This window comes from Netta rufina (assembly GCF_964035555.1).
Source record: "Netta rufina genome assembly, chromosome: 3".
NCBI classification, from domain to species: Eukaryota; Metazoa; Chordata; class Aves; order Anseriformes; family Anatidae; genus Netta; species Netta rufina.
The window spans coordinates 120,952,993-120,975,271 of NC_140125.1; the positions used below are offsets into that span (position 1 = coordinate 120,952,993).

At 61.2% G+C, this 22,279-nt stretch overlaps 1 protein-coding gene across 2 annotated transcripts; it reads left to right on the top strand.

Annotated features, from left to right (window-relative positions):
* The first annotated feature begins 8,416 nt into the window (after positions 1-8,416).
* Positions 8,417-21,167, top strand: KIF3C (kinesin family member 3C). 2 transcript variants are annotated; one of them, XM_084284254.1, is made up of 8 exons: positions 8,417-10,204; positions 14,021-14,122; positions 14,246-14,368; positions 14,569-14,687; positions 16,219-16,374; positions 16,558-16,666; positions 17,428-17,603; positions 18,419-21,167. In XM_084284254.1, exons 1-8 carry the CDS (start codon positions 8,762-8,764, stop codon positions 18,510-18,512), a joined length of 2,322 nt encoding a protein of 773 aa, XP_084140380.1. In that variant the 5' UTR covers positions 8,417-8,761; the 3' UTR covers positions 18,513-21,167. The 2 variants fall into 2 exon arrangements, with proteins under 2 accessions (XP_084140380.1, XP_084140381.1); XM_084284255.1 differs by having other exon boundaries at positions 16,219-16,335.
* Positions 21,168-22,279: the final 1,112 nt, after the last annotated feature.

Sequence of the window (22,279 nt, forward strand, 5' to 3'; positions counted from 1 at the left end):
CGCTGATTGGGTGCGGCCGCTGTCTGTTTGTCTCCGGGGGGGTGACGTCGCGCGGGGAGCCCCTAGGGAGGGGGAGGGGCTGCGGCCGTGAGGTGATCGCGGGGCTCAGCCCCCTCACAGCCCCCCCCTCCCGCGCAGTTTGTGCCTCTTTTTAATAAAAATTAACCAATAAAGGTTGCTTTTCGGTGCTTTGCTGGGTGTCCCGCCGTGGGAGGGGCCGTCCTTGAGGCCGCCTCCTCCACACGGGGGGTAACCCGTAGGTCTAACAGCACACCCACCCCCAGCCGTTACACCACATATTTTTTTGTCCCTCAATTTTAGGACATTTTCCGGACATTTTATGAATCCCGAACAGCTTCTGGGCCGTGCCCACCTCCCCAAGGAGCTCATCCCATCTCTCCATGAGCCTCCCCTCAGTGACAAACCCCTGCCCGAGCTTCCCCTGACTCAGCTTTAAGCCCTTCCCTCCTCTCCTGCCACCCATCACCGCATAATTCACCCAATTCCAAAGATTCAGTAGGAAAAAAAACGTGAATTGTGCCTCAAAAGTAGCCCCTCTTCACTGTCAGAGAGGCTAAGTGGAATAATTACAAAACAATTTTACCTCTCCCCTATGTACAAGCCCACCTCGTAAGTCTTTATTGAAAATGTCTCCTAGGTATGAATGAAAATATTTTCTTATAAATGAAAAAAATGAGTATTTAAACCTTGGCAGGTAAATATTTAGGTCATGGAATAAATGTAACTGCCTCACCCTCTGTAAAATATTTGTCTGAAACTGAAATGTTTGGGGGGGAAATGCCGGTGCCAATGGACAGCTCCACCGTGCAGAGACCACCACAGGTTGCCAACGGGGTCTGCAGTCCCCAAAAGATTCATCAGCACAGGCACATCGCTAGAGGTTTTCAAAGATTTTTATATAAATGTTGGTCCTAGAGAGCTTCATTTGCAATGAAGTCCAAAGAAACTTATATTTTAGGCTCCTGGAGAGGAAGTAACAGGAAATCTTGCATACTGCTCTGCAAACCAGGAGGATTTTCTGCCTGGTTTTTGCCCTGAGTCCCACAGAAGATGCCCTGCCGAGGCCAAGGACACAGCCATGCCCTGTGGTCCTGCTCCAGAGGCCGTCCCCACATAGCTGCACATTTGGGACGTCCAGTGAGGCGCCCAGCAGTTCTCACAGCCCTCCCCACCACGTCTTCCCAAGGATCTTCCTTCCTGGTGTCAGGAGGGCACCGATCCCCTGTGCCGAGGGCTACTTAGGACTGAATTAGGAGGAACAGAGGCAGCGAGGACCCGCGGGCCCCTCCTCGGCTGAACTGCTGGGGTTGCAACACCAGGCTGAAGATGCATGCCCTTCAGATCTTGCAGCGGGGAGGGAAAAAGTGAATCACGAGCCCGTTGTGCAACAGTGTTTGAGTTTGGGGAGGTTTGCTCCAGGAGAGCTGCAACGCGCTGGGTTTGCTGGTTACTCAAAGCCTCTCACAAAGCAGGGCCCGGCCCTGGGTGTACGCAGGGCTGGGAAAGGTTTTTGTCATCTGGGAGGCATCCCCAGCCCCACGGCCTCAGCAAACAGCTTTGTTTTTTGGCAGGCAGGGCAGGGACGTGACCTGGACCCGCGCTGCTCTGCCCCAGGCATGGGTTGGGCTGGCAGAGGGGGGAGCTGGCTCCTGGCCCCGCTCCTCGCCCCGAGGGACGAGCTCTGGGAGCCCTCTGGGACAGGCTCCACAGCCCCGCAGTCGCCTGCAGCTCCCACCATTTCGTGAACTGCTGGGACCCGAAACCTCGGCAAGGACGGGGTCCCTTATGGGGCTGGTGGTACGGCCCTAGATGTTCAGCACGTTGTCTGGGAGGGACAGGAGAGGAGCTGAAAGGACTCTGCATGCTGCTCTTCTCAGAGGTCACTGCAGCACGGCCGTGCTGCTGAGCACCCCGGGCCCTGAGCACCAAACTCCAGCCTGTGGGCGCCAGGAACCCCTGGCAATAAATATCAAACTATGATATAATAAATATCAAACTATGGGAGCTGGTCGAGGGTCTCAAAATAAATCAGTGTTGAACTATACCTAGGAGCTGGTCGAATTTTTTGAGACACCCTTGTGTTGCAAAATGTAAGAAATGAAAGGAGTGAGCTTTATCAGCAAGATGAATTCCTGGGAAGAGAAAGTAAAAGTGATACAAAGTCCAGGAGGGTCCCCACACTGCTTTTCTTTTGCAAGCACTTGCAGGCGTTGCATGAGGTTTCAGTGGCCTTCCCAGCCACCCTTCAGCCTTCAGGGGCTCTGAGCAGCAAGACATGAGCAAGCCTCCTAAAAGCACAGCCTGGAGGATGGGTCAGCATCTGGAGAGGCTCCTACCACAGCTTCTGGCAGGGCTGTGGGTTCTCCAGCTCGGTTTGTGCTTCCCTGCCTCTTCCTACATCTGTCCCCCAGCCCAGCTGGAGCGCAAAGCCAGGGACTAAGAGGAACAAGAAAGGCAGCTCCACGCCTCGGAAGCAGGGCCCGTCTCTTCCCAGATCCTGTCCTTGCCGCCACCCTGGCATCGAGAGCAGAAGTACAGAAATACTTCATCAGCACTTGAAGGCGGCAGGAAGGTCACGCAGAGCCCGGCCAGCCTTCAGCAGAGGGGCTCGGCGTGCCAGGGACGTATTTAGCCCCGCGTGCTCGCAGCTCGGCCGCCGGTGCTCGGCATGGGAGGCTCGGCCAGGCTCAGCCCCGCGGCAGGCAGCGAGGAGCTTTCTGCCCTCTTGGGGCACACGTACGAGGAGCCCTTCCCCAAACTGAAGGCTTCAGGGTCTTGTTTCTCAGCGCCCCGACCTGCTCCAGGCATTCTCCCCCTTTCTGCTGCCCAAGCTCCTGCCCTCTCCTCGCAGCACCGCTCGCCTGCGGTGGTGCTGGGTCACGATCCCGCGCTGCCCGCGAGCGGAGGAGAAAGGCCGGCATTGTTGTCAGCAGTGCTTTGCAGAGCCAGTCACCGCCTTGTTTTCGGGGCTTTTCACCGGGGAGGGAAGCAGCGAGGGGAACAAGGGGCTGTGCGGCGCTGGGGTCGGTGCCATGAGGGGCAGCTCGTGAGCAAAAGGCTCTGCGGGAGCACGGTAACATTTTAAAACATTTAATCATCGCTCACCCAAACAGGAGGATAGTTAAAAGGAGGATGTTAGCCCCCGGGGCAGTGTAGAGAAGCCCCCCAGCCCTGCAGCTGGAGGTTTGTTCTGTTTGAAGGGACGTTTGGGTGGGTTTGGGGAAGGGTGGGAACTCCTCGCTGCATATTCAGCGCTGTCAAACCAGAGCTCTGCCTCCTTAAATTACATCTTGCCAGCAGATCATTAAATCCTTTAATCTCTGAGCATCGACGCTGATCTGGTTGCCTTACAGACATTGCTCACACCACATCTGTTGAAACCCCGTTCCCAGATAAACGCCCAGCGCCTCCCACCTGGCTGCCAGCACTCCCTCGGCCCCTCTCTCCGCTCCCCCTGGGTGACAGCAGAGATGGGAAGAGGGACGTGGGGCACAGCCCGGGCTCTTTGCTTGCTTTTCCTGCAGGAATCCCACCGGGACAAGGCCACTGAGAGTGGTTTCAGAGCGAGTTGGGGCAGAGCTGAGACCCTTTTTACCCCGTGTCCCGGTGATTTTCCATCTGTGGGGTCCTGATGGAGCCCAACAGGGCCACCCCCGAGGGCTTTCTCCTCTGAGCACACCCAAGGCCAAGAAGCCCTGTTTTGCAGGGGTTTTGCAGCTCATCTCCCCTTCCTCAGCTCCTCACCCCGCTGCCGTGAGCATCTGGGGTCACGCTGGGACCGGGCGCTTGCCTTTAATGCGCCTGCGGGCTGGAAGGGGCTGGAGCTCGGCGCTCCAAGTTGGCTCCCTCACCGAAGCCGCCGTCTAATTATAGCAGAGTCAGCTGCCAGCAAACTGATCCGGCCTAAATCCAGGCTCCGGTTAAGCCTCACTTGCCCCTCCGACTGCCCCCATCCCTTGGGATATGGGGTAAATCTACCCCAACAATCCCCTCCTTGCCCCCCGGGGTGGGCTGCGGGAGCCCTGCTCTCCCTGCCCGGCCTCGCTGCCTGCTGGTGCCCTGCTGCAGTGGGAAAAATCCCCCAAAAGAAGTGATCTCAGCCCAACGGGGTGGGGACGTGCACCAGGAGCCCACCCCACAGCCCCAGAGGCTGGCGGAGGAGATCCAGGGGCAGAAATTCATGGGAGCTCAGCCTGGGAGCTCGGTGGGATGCCCTCGGGCTGCCAGGAGCATGGGGAGGTCTTGGGGTTGCTCTTTCAGCAGCTTCTGCACCTTGCCCGCAGGGCGAGGGGCGTTTATGGCACAGTCAGAAGGACTTGGCAGTAACCCGAGACTCATGCCCCAGGTACCTTGTGCAGAAACGGCGTGGACAGACAGCATCTGACACCCGGCCGGGAGCTGCCCCCTGTCCTCTGCGGGACAAGGACAGCAGGCGGGGCTGGGCTGCTGCCCACATGAGATTTGGGATCCCAGGATCCCCCCCAGCTGCCCCCGCAGAGGGCTGAGGCCACCCCAGGGACCTCGCTGGCTGCAGAGGGTGCTCTTGGTGCCTGGGAGCGCTGCCGGGGCAGCGGGAAAATTCTCCGATTTTCCCACTTATTTCTCCAGATTATTTTCCGGCCACGTCCCTGGTGGGGCTCTGCGGGGCACTGGGGGGCCTCAGGGGCCATAAAAGCACCGGGGTGGGAGGGAACCAAAGGGAAACCGTCCCTAGAGCCTGGCCAGGACGGGGCAGAGTGGGGACAGGCGGGGGTGAGCGCGGTGTCCGGGGGTGCCCACAGTGTCCTGGGGGTGCCGAGGTGGCTGTGGTGTCCCTGGGGTGACCGTGACATCCCAAATGTGACCGTGGTGTCCTAGGGATGACAGAGGTGTCCTGGGGCTGGCCGTGGTACCCAAACCCAGCCAGATTTCTCAGGGCTGGGAACACCCCAGCAGCAGCAATGATGCCCCGTGGGTGGCTGCGGTGTCCCAGAGTGGCCGTGACACATTGGGGACACTTTTATGACACAAGGGAATGGTCTCAAGGAGCACCAGGACAGGTCTAGGGGGGACATCCAGCAGATTTTCTTCATGGAGAGGGTGGCGAGGCCCAGGGCAGCAGTGAAGTCCCCGTCCCTGGAGGCATTTGAGTGATCTCCCCGTCCTCACCCCAAGCCCCGAGCCCTTTCCATGGGATTTTTTCCCCATTTTTAGTTTGAGGAGGGGGACTGAGAGCGGCTGTGGTGGAGCTCAGGGTGAAATCACCCCAGGAGGGCCCTGTCCCCACTGCCTTGGGGACAACCCTGAGCACGGCCACCAGCCGGCCTCCTGCTGACACCTGCGGGTGAGCGAGTGTCCCTGCATGTCACCCTGCCCCTTAATGTCACCCTGCCCCTTAATGTCACCCCGTCCCTTAATGTCACCCCGTCCCTGTGTGTCACCCTGTCCCTACATGTCACCCTGTCCCTGTGTGTCACCCTGCCCCTCTGTGTCACCCTGTCCCCGTGTCCCCTTCCTAAACACCGCTCCCTCCCGTGTGCCGCCCTCCCACACGTCCCCACAGCCTTGGGGACACCTTGGGGACACCGGGGACCAGGCTCCCTGCCCCATGGCACCCCATAGGGCTGACCCCACCTGGCTGCTGCCATCCCATCCCTCCCTCCACCCCCCTCCACTGCCCCCCCAGCCCCTCCAGTCCCCCCCCATCCCTGCTCCTTCCCCTCTCCCCCACCTCCAAGCCCCCCCCCCCCAGGGGACCGTCCCCCTCCCCAGGGATTGGGGTGGCACCGGGCAGCCCTACAGGGCAGCAAATGCCCTCATTAGCTAATTAGGGGATAAGCTCTGCTTCCGGCCCCATTAACCTCCAGCACCGTTCAGCCCCCACCCAGCCGCTGACCTGGGGGGGCCGGGACCAAGGGGGTCGCTGTGGGGTCTGGGGGGAGCGCAGTGACCCCGGGTAGAGGGTGAGGGTCCCTGCAGGGGCTGGGGGGCCTCCCACAGCCCCGTCCTGCATCTCCTGTCCCTAATCCTGCTCCTTGTGTCCCACGCCCTGCATCCCACATCCCAGTCCCATACCCTGCACCCCATACCCAGCACCTCATCCCAATCCTGCGCCACGTCCTGCATCCCATGTCCTACATGACGCGTCCTGCAACCTGCATCCCATATCCCGAATCACGTCCCACACCCCCTACACCTTGGATCCTAGTCCTGCATCCCACGACCTGCATCCCGTAACCCAAATCCTGCACCTGGCATCCTGCATCCCAGTCCTACATTCTGCATCCCACATCGGGTACCCAGCAACCTGCATCCCAAAGCCTGCACCCCATATCCCAAATCCTGCACCTTGCATCCCAGTCCTACTTCTTGCATCTCACACCAGGAACCCTGCACCCCACATCACATCCCAATCCTGCATCCCATACCCCAAATCCTGCATCATGCCCTGCACCCCACAACCCACATCCCGTACCCTGCACCCCGCATCACATTCCCAGCACCCTGCATCCCAATCTAACACCATGCCTGCATCCTATACCCTGAATCCTGCACCCCACATCAGGCACACTGAGCCCTGCATCCCAATCCCGCATCCCACTCCCAATTCATGTCCCACATCCCAATCCTGCATCCCAATCTTGAACCCTGCCCTGCACCCCAATCCTGAGTCATGCCCCACATCCCAATCCTGGATTTCATCCCAGGTCCCAATCCTGCATCCCAGTCCTGAATCCCATCCTACATCCCACGTCTACATCCCAATCCTGAGTCATGCCCCGTATCCCAATCCTGAATCTTATCCTGCATCCCAATCCTGAGTCATGTCCCACATCCCAATCCCGAATCCTGTCCTGCATCCCAATCCCAAATCTTGTCCCACATCCCACTCCTGCATCCCAATCCTGAGTCATGCCCCGTATCCCAATCCTGAATCTTAACCTGCATCCCAGTCCTGAGTCATGTCCCACATCCCAGTCCCAAATTCTGTCCAGCATCCCAATTCTGCATCCCAATCCCAAATCCCATCCTGCATCCCAATCCTGATTTATGTCCCACATCCCAATCCCGAATCCTGTCCTGCATCCCAGTCCCAAATCTTGTCCCACATCCCACTCCTGCATCCCAATCCTGAGTCATACCCCACATCCTGATCCCAAATTTCATCCCACATCCCAATCCTGCATCCCAGTCCTGAATCCCACCCTACATCCCACTCCTGCATCCCAATCCTGAGTCATGCCCCGTATCCCAATCCTGAATCTTATCCTGCATCCCAATCCTGAGTCATGTCCCACATCCCAGACCCAAATTCTGTCCTGCATCCCACTCCTGCATCCAAATCCTGAGTCATGCCCCATGTCCCCATCCTAAATCATGTCCTGCATCCCAATCCCAAATTCTGTCCCACATCACAATCCTGCATCCCAGTCCCAAATCCCATCCTACATCCCACTCCTGCATTGGAATCCTGAGTCACATCCCACATTGCGATCCCAAATCCCATCCTGCATCCCAATCCCACATCCCAGTCCTGAATCCCATCCCACATCCCAATTCTGCATCCAATCCTGAGTCATGCCCCTCATCCCAATCCTGAATCCTGTCCTGCATCCCAATCCCAAATCCCATCCTGCATCCCAATCCTGAGTCATGCCTCACATCCCAGTCCTGAATCCTGTCCTGCATCCCAATCCCAAATCTTGCCCCACATCCCACTCCTGCATCCCAATCCTGAGTCATACCTCACATCCTGATCCCAAATTTCATCCCACATCCCAATCCTGCATCCCAGTCCTGAGTTATGTCCCACATCCCAATCCCAAATTCTGTCCTGCATCCCAATTCTGCATCCCAATCCTGATTTATGTCCCACATCCCAATCCTGATTTATGCCCCACATCCCAATCCCAAATCCCATCCTGCATCCCACTCCTGCATCCAACCCTGAGTCACGTCCTGCATCCCGATCCCGCATCCCATCCCGCACCCAATCCTGAGTCATGCCCCACGTCCCCATCCTAAATCCCGTCCTGCATCCCGATCCCAAATTCCATCCCGCATCCCATCCTGCACCCCACTCCTGAGTCACGCCCCGCATCCCGACCCCAAATCCCACCCCCCCATCCCATCCCCTCCCCTCCCCCATCCCCCCTCCCACCCCCCCCCACCCCCCAAATCCCCCAAATCCCCCAAATCCCCCTTTTCCCCCCCATCCCCCCCCCTCCCCTCCCCGCAGGGCGTCCCCCCCCAGCGCGCCCCCGCACCTGCGCGCCCCCGCTCCCGCTCCGCCAATGAGCCGCGCGCCCTCCCCCTTCCCCCCCCATCCCCTCCCCCTTCCCCTCCCCATCCCCTCCCCCTTTTTTCCCTTCCCTTCCCCACCTCCCGGCCCCGCCCGGCCCCGCGCCGCCGCCGCCGCCGCCGCCGCCGCCGCCCCTCGCCCGCCCCCGGCCCCGGGGCCGCGGCTGGCAGCGGCTGGGGCGGGCAGCGGCGGGGCTGAACGGGGCCAAACGGGGCCAAACGGGGCTGAACGCGACCAAACGGGGCCCAACGGGGCCGAACGGGGCTGAACGCGGACAAACGGGGCCGAACGGGGGCTGAACGGAGCTGAACGGGACCGAACGGCACCGAACGGGGCTGAACGCAGCCAAACGGGGCCAAACGTCACCAAACGGGGCTGAACGGGGCCGAACGGGGCTGAACGCGGCCGAACGGGGCTGAACGCGGCCGAACGGGGCTGAACGGGGCCGAACGGGGCGCCATGGCCGGCAGGACCCGCGGTGGTGGCGGTGGCGGCGGTGGTGGCGGTGGTGGCGGTGAGGCGCTGCGGGTGGTGGCGCGGTGCCGTCCGCTGAGCCGCCGGGAGGAGGCTGCGGGCTGCGAGCGCATCGTGGAGCTGGAGCCCGGCTTGGGCCGCGTGAGCATCCGCAACCCGCGTGCGGCGCCCGGCGAGCCGCCCAAGACCTTCACGTTCGACGCCGTCTACGACGCCGGGGCGCGGCAGGCCGAGCTGTACGACGAGAGCGTGCGGCCGCTGGTGGACGCGGTGCTGCGGGGCTTCAACGGCACCGTGCTGGCCTACGGGCAGACGGGCACCGGTAAGACCTACACCATGCAGGGCTCGTGGGCCGAGCCGGAGAAGCGCGGCGTCATCCCCAGCGCCTTCGAGCACATCTTCACGCACATCTCGCGCTCGCAGAACCAGCAGTACCTGGTGCGCGCCTCCTACCTGGAGATCTACCAGGAGGAGATCCGCGACCTGCTGGCCAAGGACCCCGGCAAGAAGCTGGAGCTGAAGGAGAGCCCCGAGACGGGGGTGTACATCAAGGACCTCTCCTCCTTCGTCACCAAGAACGTCAAGGAGATCGAGCACGTGATGAACCTGGGCAGCCAGGCGCGCGCCGTGGGCAGCACCAACATGAACGAGTACAGCTCGCGCTCCCACGCCATCTTCCTCATCACCGTGGAGTGCAGCGAGACGGGGCCGGACGGCGAGGAGCACATCCGCGTGGGCAAGCTCAACCTGGTGGACCTGGCCGGCAGCGAGCGCCAGGGCAAAATGGGAGCCCACGGCGAGCGCCCCAAGGAGGCCTCCAAGATCAACCTCTCCCTCTCCGCCCTGGGCAACGTCATCTCCGCCCTCGTGGACGGCCGCAGCACGCACATCCCCTACAGGGACTCCAAGCTCACCCGCCTGCTGCAGGACTCCCTGGGGGGCAACGCCAAGACCATCATGGTGGCCACCCTGGGCCCGGCCTCGCACAGCTACGACGAGAGCCTCTCCACCCTCAGGTTCGCCAACAGGGCCAAGAACATCAAGAACAAGCCCCGGGTGAACGAGGACCCCAAGGACACGTTGCTGCGGGAGTTTCAGGAGGAGATCGTCCGGCTGAAGGCCCAGCTGGAGAAGCGCGGCATGTTGGGCAAGAAAAGGAGAAGGAGCAGCCGGAGGAAGAAGGCGGTGGACGGAGAAAGCGCCACGGAGAACGAAGGGGAGGACGAGAACGAGGACGGCCTGGAGAAGAACATGGAGAACTACCTGAAGGAGCAGAAGGAGAGGCTGGAGGAGGAGAAGGCCGCCATCCAGGACGACCACAGCCTGGTGAGCGAGGAGAAGCAGAAGCTGCTGGAGGAGAAGGAGAAGATGATAGAGGACCTGCGGAAGGAGCAGGAGGCCACGGAGCTGCTGGCCACCAAGTACAAGGTACGGGGTCGCCACGTGGGGGGCACGTGTGAGCGGTGCTGGGCTGCGGCCGGCGTTGCTTGTGGGCGCTTCTGGGGTGTCCAAGTTGGGTGTCCCGAGTTGGGTGTCCTGAGTTGGGTGTCCCAAGTTGGGTGTCCAAGTTGGATGTCCCAAGTTTGGTGTCCAAATTGGGTGTCCCAAGCTGTGTGTTCATTCTGGGTGTCCAAATTGGGTGTCCCAAGTTGCGTATCCCAAGTTGGGTGTCCATGCTGGGTGTCCAAATTGGGTTCCCCAGCAATGTGCCCAAACTGGGTGCCCAAACTGGGTGCCCAAGGGGACCCCGATGCCCCTGGGGCGGTGGTGGGCAGGGGTTGCCCTCAGGCACGGACCCCCATGGGACCATTTTGTGGGTGCTGCTGGGGGCGTGGGGCCACCCGTCCGGGCCCGCTGGTGGCACGAGCGTGCCGTGCTCTGCGCCGACCCTCGGCACAACAAAGCAGCTCACGGCGGGTGGGGGAGATGCTGCAGATCCATTCCCACCACCCTGAGGTGGCCCCAGAAACATGCCCAGGGCTGGGGCTGGGGCTCTGCCGGCTCAGGGATGCTCGGGGATTTGGGGCTGAGCGTGAAAGGGGTGGCAGCAGCCCCAGCCCAGCCCCGTGGCCGTGCTGCAGCGCCGGCAGCACCCCTGGGTCCCCCTCCTGCTCCTGCTCCCGGCCCTGCCGTGGTGATGCCGGCACCACCGGCCCTGTCTCAGCCTCTCGGGGCTGCTGCGGGCCCCGCCTGGGCGCAGGGATGGGATGAAGGCAGCCCCTGGATGCAGGTGCCGAGGTTGGGAAGGAGCCTGGGTGCTGAGCCACGGCACCACCGCCCTGTGTCAACAGCGTCACGCCTGGCTGGGGATCCGGGGGATTTGGGGAGGGGCTGTCCCCGTTGTCCCCGTGCCACCCCTGTGCCCAGCTCAGCGCCTGCTGCAGCCCCAGCGCTCGGTGCTGAGCCCCCGGGGCTGCTTGTGACAGGTTCCCAGGGTGGCTTTGATGTCTGCTCCTCCACGACCTGTGGGACACGGGTGTGCCGGGGGGCTCACAGGAGCCGGGGGGAGCCCCTTCCCTTGTTCCCTGCTGGGGCAGAGCTCCGGGCAGGTGCTGGGCTCCCCGTTACGCCCCGGTACCGGAGGGGTCCCCGCCATGCAGGGACAGGCACCCCGGTGTCACTGGGGGCACACGGCCTTGCGCACGGGTGTGTGACATGGCCAGCACTGCCCGGTCACCCGCAAGGCACGGGGACCCACGGGCTCACACAGGGGGGGTCAGAGCTTTTAGGGCCATCCTGGCGCTGGCCGTGGCCCTCTTGGGGCCGGGGGCTCACGGGGCTGGGTGCTGGGCACGGGGGCTGCGTCCTGCAGCGGTGCCGTGCCGCAGGCTCCCTCTGGCAGCCTCCCCGTGGTGTCTCCTTGTCCAGCGTGGTGCAGTGGGGTCTGGCTCGGGGCCACAGCGTGCCCTGTAATTGCTGAGTAACGAGGCAGGGCCGGAGGCCAGGATGATGCTGCAGCCCCTTCGGTGGCTTCCGTAGCCTCCAGCCAGGGGGGGGGGGGGACCCAATTCAGCATCACCCCGCGGGGGAAAAACCGTCCCTGGCTGGCAGCGGAGGGGCAGAGCCTCCTGCGGTGCCCTCCCCGGTGGGCTCGGGGGGGTTTTCCTGGTTTCAGTGGTGTGGAAAGATGCAGTGGGCAGCACGGCACAGCCCCTCGTGGGCGCTTTGTCCCTGCAGCTGCAGCGGGGTTGGCACAAAGGCAGCCCCTGTGGTTTGGGGGGGGGGACACACTGGCACGCGTGGGAGCGAGCACGGGGCACGCAGGGCACCCTGCCCACCCGTGGGCGACGCAGCCAGCCTCTCCCCTCCCCAGGTTGTGGGGTCAGGGAAGCAGTTGCCAGCACGGATGAGCCAAGGGCTCGAGCCACAGGGGGGGTGTCAGAGCCACGCAGCACGTGGGGAGGTGCGGGTGCCCCGTGGGGAGCTCAGGTGCTGCAAATTTGAGCAATAACAGGCAAATTCCCACATATAAAGTGGGGCACATCCACCAGGTGCATCCTGCAGCCACGGGGCAGTGGGGTCAGCGCTGCCATCCCACTCAGGGCATGGAGTTATCCGGGGGCAGGAGCAGGCTGCAGCGAGAGGCTTAGAGTTCAGCCGTATTAAGGGAGGCTGCGAGTCCTCCCTGCTGCAGTAAATAAACACTTTGGGGACACAGCACCGGGACTGAAACACCCTTTTGTGCAGCAGCAGCAGGGAATAAACCCTGGCAGGGGGGACAGGAGCACCCCTGGCAGCGAGGACCTGCGATGTGTCATGTTGGGTCCCAGTCTCTCCACCCCGGGGGCTCCCCAGCGTCCCCGTGGCGCGGTGTCGGGTGCCGCAGGAGCCCGTGCAATGCTGGGAAATGAAAAAAATAGGGGAAAAAAAACAGGGATTGAGCGGTCCTGCCCCAGAAACCTGCGTGCCCGGGGAGATGCCGGTCCCCTTCGCGTGGCGTCACCGCCCTCGTGCCTCGCAGTTGCTTGGAGACGGCGGCGAGGGGGGGCCGGGGGGGCGCAGCCTTTGTCACGGCCGCTCACACGAGTGTGCAAATGTTGTGCGGGGGGTAAATGGGAGGGCACGCGTGCACAAGCGCCGGCACACGTGGGTGTGTGTAGGAGAGTGTGCAAAGGGTGTGTGTGTGCTCAATGTGTGTGAGTGTGCACAGCGTGGTGATGGGGAGCCCCTGGCCCTGGGGAGGTGATGGGAAGCACAACTGGGATGGGATGGGATGGGATAGATGGGATGGAAGGGGATGGGGTGGGGTTGAAGGGATGGGATGGGATGGGATGGGGATATGGGATGGGGTGAGGTGAGGTGGGATGGGATGGATGGAATAGGATGGCATGGATGGGGTGGGGTGGGTTTGGAGGGTTAGGATGGGATGGGATGGACAGAATAGGATGGGATGGGATGGACAGAATAGGATGGGATGGGATGGGTGGGTCTGGAGGGCTGGGGTGTGGTGGGAGGGATGGGATGGGGTATGTGGGATGGAGGAGGATAGGATGTGAGGGATAAGACGGGATGGAGTGGATGGGATGAATGGGGTTTGGGGGTCAGGATGAGACCATCTCAGGGGAAACGATAGCAGAGCTGGATGTCCAGCTCTGTGCCTGGAGCGGGGAGCTCAGATCCTGCCCCAGGACCCGCAGCACCCCCATGTTTCCAGCTGCTCTGAGCACTGCAGGGCCCAAACTGTGCTCGTGGTGCTCGGCTCAGCCCGGCCAGCACATCCACAGCACCCCAGGGCTCGCAGCTGGGCAGAAGGAAGCGGGACTGAAGCAGCCCTGGCCTCGTGACCGTCCCCTCCCCGTGTCCCTGCATCCCGTGGACGGGCACCGCTGCAGCTGGGCACCCTGGGGATGGGTGCCGGGGGTGCCGAGCTCCTTCCCCAGGGTGCCCGGGCTGCAGCTGGCCCAGCTTTGTTTAACGAGGGTCAGCCCAATTAGCAGCGCGTGGCAGGGCAGGCTCACGGAGCCACGAAATGCCATGGGTTGGAGGAGTCCGCACAGCAGCACCCCAAAACCAGACCCTAAATCTGAGAGCGTTGTCCCAGCACTGCTTGAACCCCGACCACTCGGTGCCATGCCCACGTCCCTGGGGAGCCCACCCCTGGGTGCAGAACCTCTCCCCAACCCCCCCGACCCTCCCCTGTCCCAGCTCCGTGCCGTCCCCTCGGGTCCTGGTGCTGTCCCCAGAGCTCAGTGCCTGCCCCTCCCGGAGATCCACTGACCCCCACCCCATTTTGTGCCCCCCCAGGCCATGGAGAGCAAGCTGCTGATCGGCGGCAGGACCATCATGGACCACACCAACGAGCAGCAGAAGATGCTGGAGCTGAAGAGGCAGGAGATCGCCGAGCAGGTACCTCAGGACCCGTGTGGGGACCGTCCCTGGGGCTGGGGGGGCAGCATGCCTATGGGGTGGGGGTTTGGGGCCGTGCCCGAGCCAGCCCTCAGTCTTTTTCCCCCCTCCCCCCGGCCACAGAAACGCCGCGAGAGGGAGATGCAGCAGGAGATGGTGCTGCGGGACGAGGAGACCATGGAGCTGCGGGAGACGTACACGTCGCTGCAGCAGGAGGTGGAGATCAAAACCAAGAAGCTGAAGAAGGTGAGAAACATTTGGGGGGGGGGACACCCAGACGTGCCCTCGGTCCTTATCTCAAGGGGGGTACGTCCTATAGCCACCCTGCCCTGTCTGTGTCCCCCCCACTGGGACCTGCTGGCCTGGAGGAGGCTCCGAGCATGGTCCCTGGGGGGGAATCACTGTGCCAGGGGCTGGGGGCTGACGGTGTCCCCCCCCCAACCCAGCTGTACGCCAAGCTGCAGGCGGTGAAGGCGGAGATCCAGGACCAGCACGACGAGTACATCCGCGTGCGGCAGGACCTGGAGGAGGCGCAGAACGAGCAGACGCGGGAGCTGAAGCTCAAGTAGGTGGCCCCAAGCCCATGGGGGGCACAGAGCACGGCCCCCCCCATAAGCAGCAGCAGTTTGGGTGTGCACGGTGACAGGACTGGGTGTCACGGGCACCCCTGGGTGCCACCCCCCTGCGCTCCACTCGTGCCCCCGGGTGGGTGCAACGAGGTGCAGGGGCCCCCGGTTCCCTCCAGAGCACCTCGGAAGCACAGGTCCAGCCCCCAGCACCCCTGGTGGGTCTGTTTTCACTGCAAGCAATTATTTGATTCAATATCTTAAAATAACAGCCCAGACACGTATAAATATTTTAGCGTTTTCATGATGAAATATTCAGGGTTTTACTCCGAGCAGAATCTCATTTCAGTTTTACCACCCGGCCTTTTGAAGGTGATTAAAACATTTTAAGAGCCTGCAGACTCGCGTCGGCAATTCATCTACTCGGAACGGCCTTGTTGCAGCTTCCCGATTTACCCCAAAACCAACGTGGGAAAACAAAAATTCCCTCTGGGGTCAATTGGATGCAGTTTCGGCCTGCATCTCGCCTGGGGAAGCTTCGCTGCTGTGACAGCGTGGCCGCTTCGGCTTCCCATCCTCCGAAGGGATTTTCAAAATGAATTAAGGCTTTAAAAAAAAAAAAAGGGGAAAAAAAAGCGACAAGAATAATCCGGGGCTGAGAGGAAATGCTCTTAGCGGGGCTGGCGGGACGCTGGCAGGGGGCTGTAATCCCGACCTGCCCCACGGCCGGGGGGGGTGCAGGGGGCAGCGAGTGCTGCGAGAGGGCCTGAGGGGGGGGCAGAGGGGTTGGAGGGGGAGCAGCTGGCTCCTGGCTGGGTTTGGGGAGCCCCCGGGGGGCTCCTGGTGCATCCATGAGCTGCAGGGGCTCGGCAGTGGGGGCTGCGCTGCAGACTGCGTGTTGCAAACTGCACGGTGCAGGCTGCTTTGCACGTTGTGCACTGCAAGCTGCACGGTGCAAACCACACGGTGCAAATTGCACGTTGCAGGCTGCTTTGCAGTCTGTGCGTTGCAAACTGCATGTTGCAAACTGTGTGTTGCAAGTTGAACCTTGCAGACTGCACTCAACATGGGCATTGCAAATTGTGCGTTGCAACCTGCACGTTGCAGGCTGCCTTGCAAAATCCTGTGCTGCCAACTGCACGTTGCAGACCGTGCGTTGCAAACTGCACATTGCAGGCTTCCTTGTAAATGGTGCGTTGCAAATTGCACGTTGCAAACTGCACGTTGCAGACTGTGCATTGCAGACCGTGCCTGGGGACCCGCAGGGGAGCAGGCGGTGGGGTTTTGGCCCCGAGGCAGCGCTCAGAGCTGACGATGTTTCCTCCACTCCTCTCTGAATGACAGTCTTCCTCTGCCCTTTCTCTCCTGCCTCGCCCACCCCTGCTGGATCCAACCCTGGCGGACCCTCTCTGCCCCCCTGTGCCCCCCGTGTCCTCCCCTGCCCTGCTCCCCTTGCTCCCCATCTCTGCTCTCCCTCCTGTCCCCGTAACCCCTTCCTCTCCTTCTCCTCCTGCCCTGTGCCTCGTGCAGGTACCTGATCATCGAGAACTTCATCCCTCCGGAGGAGAAGAACAAGATCGTCAACCGCCTCTACTTCGACTGCGAGGAGGACCAGTGGAAGTTCCAGCCGCTGGTGCCGGCCGGCGGGTGCGTGCGGCTCCCCGCCAGCTGGGGCGAGGAGCGGGGGTGAGCTGGGCCCGGCGGTGCCACCGCTGTGGGTCGGGGACACGGGGACACGACGGAGGCGCCGCGGGTGGGAGCCTCCCCTCCGCCCGCTGGGGTCCGTCCTGCGCTCGGGGCCGTGCCCGGCGCGGTTCTGGCAGCGTTTGTGCTGTGTGAGGGACCCTCCTCGCCTGGTTTCCCTTTCAGAAGCAGCAGCCAGATGAAGAAGAGGCCCACGTCTGCCGTGGGGTACAAGAGGCCCATCAGCCAGTACGCCCGCGTGGCCATGGCCATGGGCTCGCATCCGCGCTACCGGGTAAGGGGGGAAACGGGGGGCACAGGGGGGAGAGGGCGTCCCTGGGTGGGTGGGGGGATGGATGGATGGGTGGGTGGGTGGGTGGGTGGATGGATGGAGCAATGGAGGAATGGATGGATAGGAGGAGGGAGGAAAGGAGAGATGGATGGAGAGATGGATGGATGGATGGATGGATGAAGGGATGGAAGGAAGGAAGGATGGATGGAATGGCACTGGGATAGATGGACAGAGACAGACCTATGTAGAAGTGGACGGACGGAGGGATGAATGGAAAGAATTGCACTGACAGATGAATGGAAAGACGTTCAATGAGATGGATGGGTTTTAGTGAGATGGATCAATGGACAGGTGGAGAAAATAACATTAGGATGAGGTGGTGGCTAGTAAGAACTGTATTGGAGTGGATGGATGGATGGACGGACAGACGGATGGCTGGCTGACAACTCCAGACACCTGGAGAGAGGATGGAGTAAATAAGACTTGATGACTTGAGGTACTTGAGATAAAGCTCCCAGCTTTGAGAGCCTTGGCCCCAATTTTCTGGGTCGGTGGCCGTGCCTGTCAGCCAGTCCTTGAGCTCGTGGCTCACTGCCTCTGCTGGCTCCTGCCACTAGGGCACAGCAGCAGCCAGGAGAGGGTCCCTGTTCCCCGTGGGCATTCAAGTTTGCTGAGCAATTCGGACCTGCCCGAGGTGCTGCCTCGCTGCTTTGCCACGCGGTGACTCCCTGCGTTGTCTCTCCCTCCTCCCTGTCCTGCTGCAGGCTGAGAACATCATGTTCTTGGAGCTGGACGTCTCCCCTCCGGCCGTGTTCGAGTTTGAGCGGAGCAGGGACCCGGCCGAGCAGGACCCGAGGGCTCTGCACCTGGAGAGGCTGATGCACCTCGACAGCCTCCTGGAGCGGCCGGCGGCCTCCCGCGTGAGGAAATCCCGCTCCTGGTGAGTGCAGGGGATGCGCCGAGTGGGGCAGCACAGGCTGAGAGGGAGCTGCAAAGCCGAGGGCACGGGGCAGCCTGGAAATGTTTCCTGTCTCCTGTTGGAGGCAGGTTTTGGGGGGTCCAAGGGGAGCCCAACACCCAATCCACTTCCACCCTGCTGCCCCGCGGGGCTTCCTACGCTCCCTGTTGCTTTGGGGCTTAAAACTAGCTGTGAATTGGTAGTGTGTAATAATATTTAAAAACATGGATAATGTTGTTTTTGTAATGGGTGTTAAATGGGAAGGCTCTGGGAGACCTCACAGCGGCCTGCCCGTGCCTGAGGGGGGCTGCAGGAGAGACAGGGAGGGACTCTGTAAGGGGTGTAGGGACAGGACAAGGGGGAATGGGCTTTAAACTCAAAGAGGGCAGGGTTAGGTTAGACATTAGGAGGAAATCCTTCCCTCTGAGGGCAGTGAGGCCCTGGTGTGGGGTGCCCCATCCCTGGGGGTGCCCAAGGCCAGGCTGGATGGGGCTGGGGGCAGCTTGGGCTGGGGGCAGGGGTCGTGCCCATGGCCGGGGTGGCACTGGGGGGGCTCTGAGGGCCCTGCCAGCCCGAACTATTCCAGGACTCTGTGAATCTATGAAAAAAATGGGATGATGACAGCAACACATCATCACGCACACACCCCCAGGATGACCACAGTGCTGTCCAGCGCTGGGTGTCCTCGGGCGCTGCCCACATGGGAAATCGCAGAGAAAACAGCAGGGTCTGGGGGAGGAGACGGGGGAATAGGAAGCAGAAGGGAGATGGTTTTCAGCTCGTGCCACCCCCTCCAGGTGCCAGACGCCGCGGTCGCTGCCGTCCTCCACCACGCACGTCGCCCTCGCCGCCGGGTCCCCGCGCGCCTCCACGACGCCGGCGCAGGAGTGACCGCCCCGAGCCCCTGCCCCGCGAGGACTGAGCCCGTCGGCGGCTGCCTCCAGCACCGGGGCCAAGGAACGGCCCCGCCGGCAGCACCTCCACCGCCGGCAGCACCTCCACCGCTCCCCGTTCGTCTTTTGTCTTCAGCTACTTCGGTGTGCGCCTGTGTTTGTGTGAGACGCTCGTGAGCAGCCCCCCCCGGGGCGATGGGAGCTGCCCCCTTCCTTTTTTCCTTCCTCTCCCTTACCCCCCCGCCTTCCCTAGTCTGGATCTGTCACTTTATTTATTTAACGTATTTATTTATGGAGTGGTTGGTGAGCAGAGTCAGGAGGCGCGGTGGTGCCGCGGGACGCCCGAGGCTGGCACCGCGCGGGTCCCTTCGCTGGGACGTGTGGCCCCGAGCCCCCTGAGCCCCCTGAGCCCCCCACCCCACAGCCCCTGAAGGCTTTGGCACGGGGCAAGGCAGCTCCGGACCCTCCCTGCTGCGCTCACCAGATCCCACGGAGCTTGCCCTACGGTCTGTGCTGCTGCTCGTGGCAACGTCTGCAAGGTTTTGGAGACATCCCGGTGGCAAACCCTTACCCTGGGCTTGCTGGAGACCACGGGGGGCTCACCGGTGGCAGTGGTGATGTCTCGCTGACTTCTGCACGTGGCTGTCCCTCCACGCTGCCAGCTCCATCCACCACGAGGGCCTGCGAGCTGCCCAAAGGGCCTCTGGAGGTGACCGCCCCGGTTCTGCGTGGCCGTCTGACACCCGGCTTGCTCCAGGCCCTGACCGTGCACGTGTGTAGCTGCAGAGCAAGGACAGGAGGTGGGGAGCTCCGTCCCCTTTGACCCAAAGAGCCACGTAGTCTGAGGAGCAGTTATTGCCTGAGTGAAACCCACACTACAATTTCCATCTTTTCTGACAACGAAAGGCAACGCGGCACAAAATGGTGATGCCTGGAGGAGTGACCTCAGCACAGCTCTCCTCTGGGCTGGAAACGCTGCGCTGGGGGCTGGGGAACGCTTCTGGTCGCCCTGTGGGTGGTGGAGGGAGAGCTGATGGATGTGAGACGGGTAATGGGTGTGAGCAGCAAGCAGCAGGGCTCCTCTGCCCGGCACAGCAATCAGAAACCCATCCCAGGCAGCAGCACATGGCATTGCCAGGATGTCACTCGGTGTCCCCAAATGGTTCAGCTTGGTGTGGAGGGGAACCCTGAGCTACAGCTGCTTGGGACCAAGTGCCACCTCTCGGGAGAGGCCCCACAGCTGCTCGGCCAGGCTGGGGTGCACGAACCTTCGTGCTCTTCCCCTGACCCGTCCTCTGCTGTGGGGCCTTCTCCCGTTCCCCCGTGGCACTGTCCTGCTTTGTGTTAACTGCTCTGTGCTTCTGCTGCCATCTTCCCTTCTCCACCTGTGTCCCATGGAGCCCCTCAGGAGTTTTCGTCCCTCTCTGCCAGCCCGCAGGGTTATTTTTGGGGAAGCTGAGGCGAGTCCTGGCTCCTGCAGGTGCCCGTGGTATTCAGAAGAGCCACACGATGCTGCCTGGGGCAGGGTGAAATGCCTGCTTTCTGCCTGAATACAAACTTGCCCTGGAAGTTTGAATAGGAATTGAGCAGCGAAGGCTGCACCATTGGGTAGGGAAAAAAATCCCAGGGAGGGGAGCGAGCGCGTGGTGCTGCTGAGCACAGGGCAGGACGCACAAGGAAGGGGCTTTGGTGGTGGAAGATGGGTCCCTGGGTCTCTCCCGTGGCTGGTGGCGAGTTCTTCAGCCCGCTGACAGCACCGTGGCGGGGTGGAGAAGCAGTGGATGGAGCCCCAGCTCCACCTTCCATTTCCAGGATGGCCTCGGGGAGCACAAAGGTCGGGAAGCAGAGACCCAAGAAAGGAAGAAGCTGTCTGCACGGCATCCTGCGGGGATGTTTTCTCTTCCCTTCTTCCTTGCCTTCCAGCTGCCCCAAGTTCATTTTCAGCCAGGTCGGTGGCTCCTTGAGACCCGAGGTGGGGAACCAGGGCGCAGCAGGCGAGGTTGGGGGCTGCCAGCTCATTGCTGACCCCAACCATGGCACATCGTGAGGCCGGTGGGAAGCCTGAGGAACATCTTCCTTGGGGGGCTGACCCGTGGGCTCCCCCTGCACCCCAGGGCCCCCCACGGCACCCACTGGGCCTCGGCAGGATGGGTCCAGTGGGATGGGGCTCACCATGGGCTCTGCCCGGAGACCCCCAGCATCCCGGCGAGCTGGTGGCAGGGGCCAGCAACGTGCTGCCACCCACGGGCTCCATCACCTGGCCTGGCTTGGCTCCTGGCATGGCTTCTGGAGCGTATCTGTCATGGGACAGTCCCCATGTCCCCATCCAGAGCTGCCGGCCCCATGGCTGGTCGCCAAAACGCCTCCAGGCCGCGGGCCGTGGGCCGGGGACGCCGCTGCCCCTGCCTTGCAAGGCCGGGCCGGGCCGCTCGCAGCCTCCCTGCATCGCTGCAACAAGCTGGGGTGTATATTTGTACCGTTCCTTGTTCTTTGTACGTCGGTGCGTGTGTATTTACATAGGGATGTGTGTAGGCGTGTGTGGGTGCGCGCGTGTGTAGCCAAGGGATCTCTTCACCTTCGATGTGCGTGTGAGTACAGGGGCAAGTTCCAGAGGGGGGCAGTGGGCTGGGGTGGGGCCTTTTTTTTTTTTTTTTTATTTTAATTGGTTATTTAGTTATTTTTGGTTTCAGGTTTGGACTTTATTTTTTTGCAAGGGGTGGGCTGGGGTCTGTTTCGGATTGATTGACAAGGTGAGGGCCTTGATTAGGACCAAATTTTTGTGCCTGTTGCTATGGTGACCTATTTAGAAATCAAAAGTTTACTGTACGGTGGCCCATCCTTGTCACTCTATACATAATGAATATACGGGACATATTATAAATATATATATATTATACATACTGTATGGAGAGAGGTCACAGATCTCACACCCCCTCTGGCTTTGGATGGACACCTCTTCAATATTCTGTAATGTAGCTTTGACTCAGTGCTGGACGTGCTCAGAAGGCGCCGGCACTCCTCAAAAACTGGCAATGACACCAATAAAGGAATGAGCATCATCGCGCAGAGCGTCCCTCGCCTCCTTCAACGCGGTGCCGGGGCTCCCCGCAGGGGTTTGGGGTCGGGGCTGCTGCTGCTGCTGCACGAGCTGGGGCTTTGTTACTTGCTGCCCTTCATTTCTCCACATATTTTTCCTGTTTAAGACAGCATTTGCACCAAAACAGCTGTTTTGCAGGAAGCCTCAGCAGGACAAGAGCTGGGAGCTGGCCTCGGTGAGCCGTGTGGGTTCCTTCCGAGGGGAGATGTGCTGCGATCTAAGCAGCAAAGCTACGGTTTTGCTACCTACGAGCCCTCTGTAAAAAGCTAAGCACAAGCTCTAAGGGTAAAGAGAAGTGCATGTAAGTCAGAACATTGATTTTGAGGGATTTCATTCTACATGCCCAGTTCCTTCCAGCTCTGCGATGATGACTTGAGCAGGTCTGAGCCCTTCCTCACAAGCTGCTGCTGGGAGCTCTCCCCAGGGCTGTCCGGGACAGGGATGGGGCAAAATCAAGGACGAGACACACACTGAGATGGGAAAGAAAGGGGAGCAAGGAGGCAGTCCGTCGGTGCATGAGGAGTAAGGGAAAGATGAAAGAAAGATGGCTCGCTGTACACCAGGGAACAAATTACAACATCAGAGGAAAAAAAAAAAAAAAAAAAAAAAAAAAGCATGTGATGACTTTTATTAATTTATTTATTTATCGCTTCGCTCTTCTTTCAAAG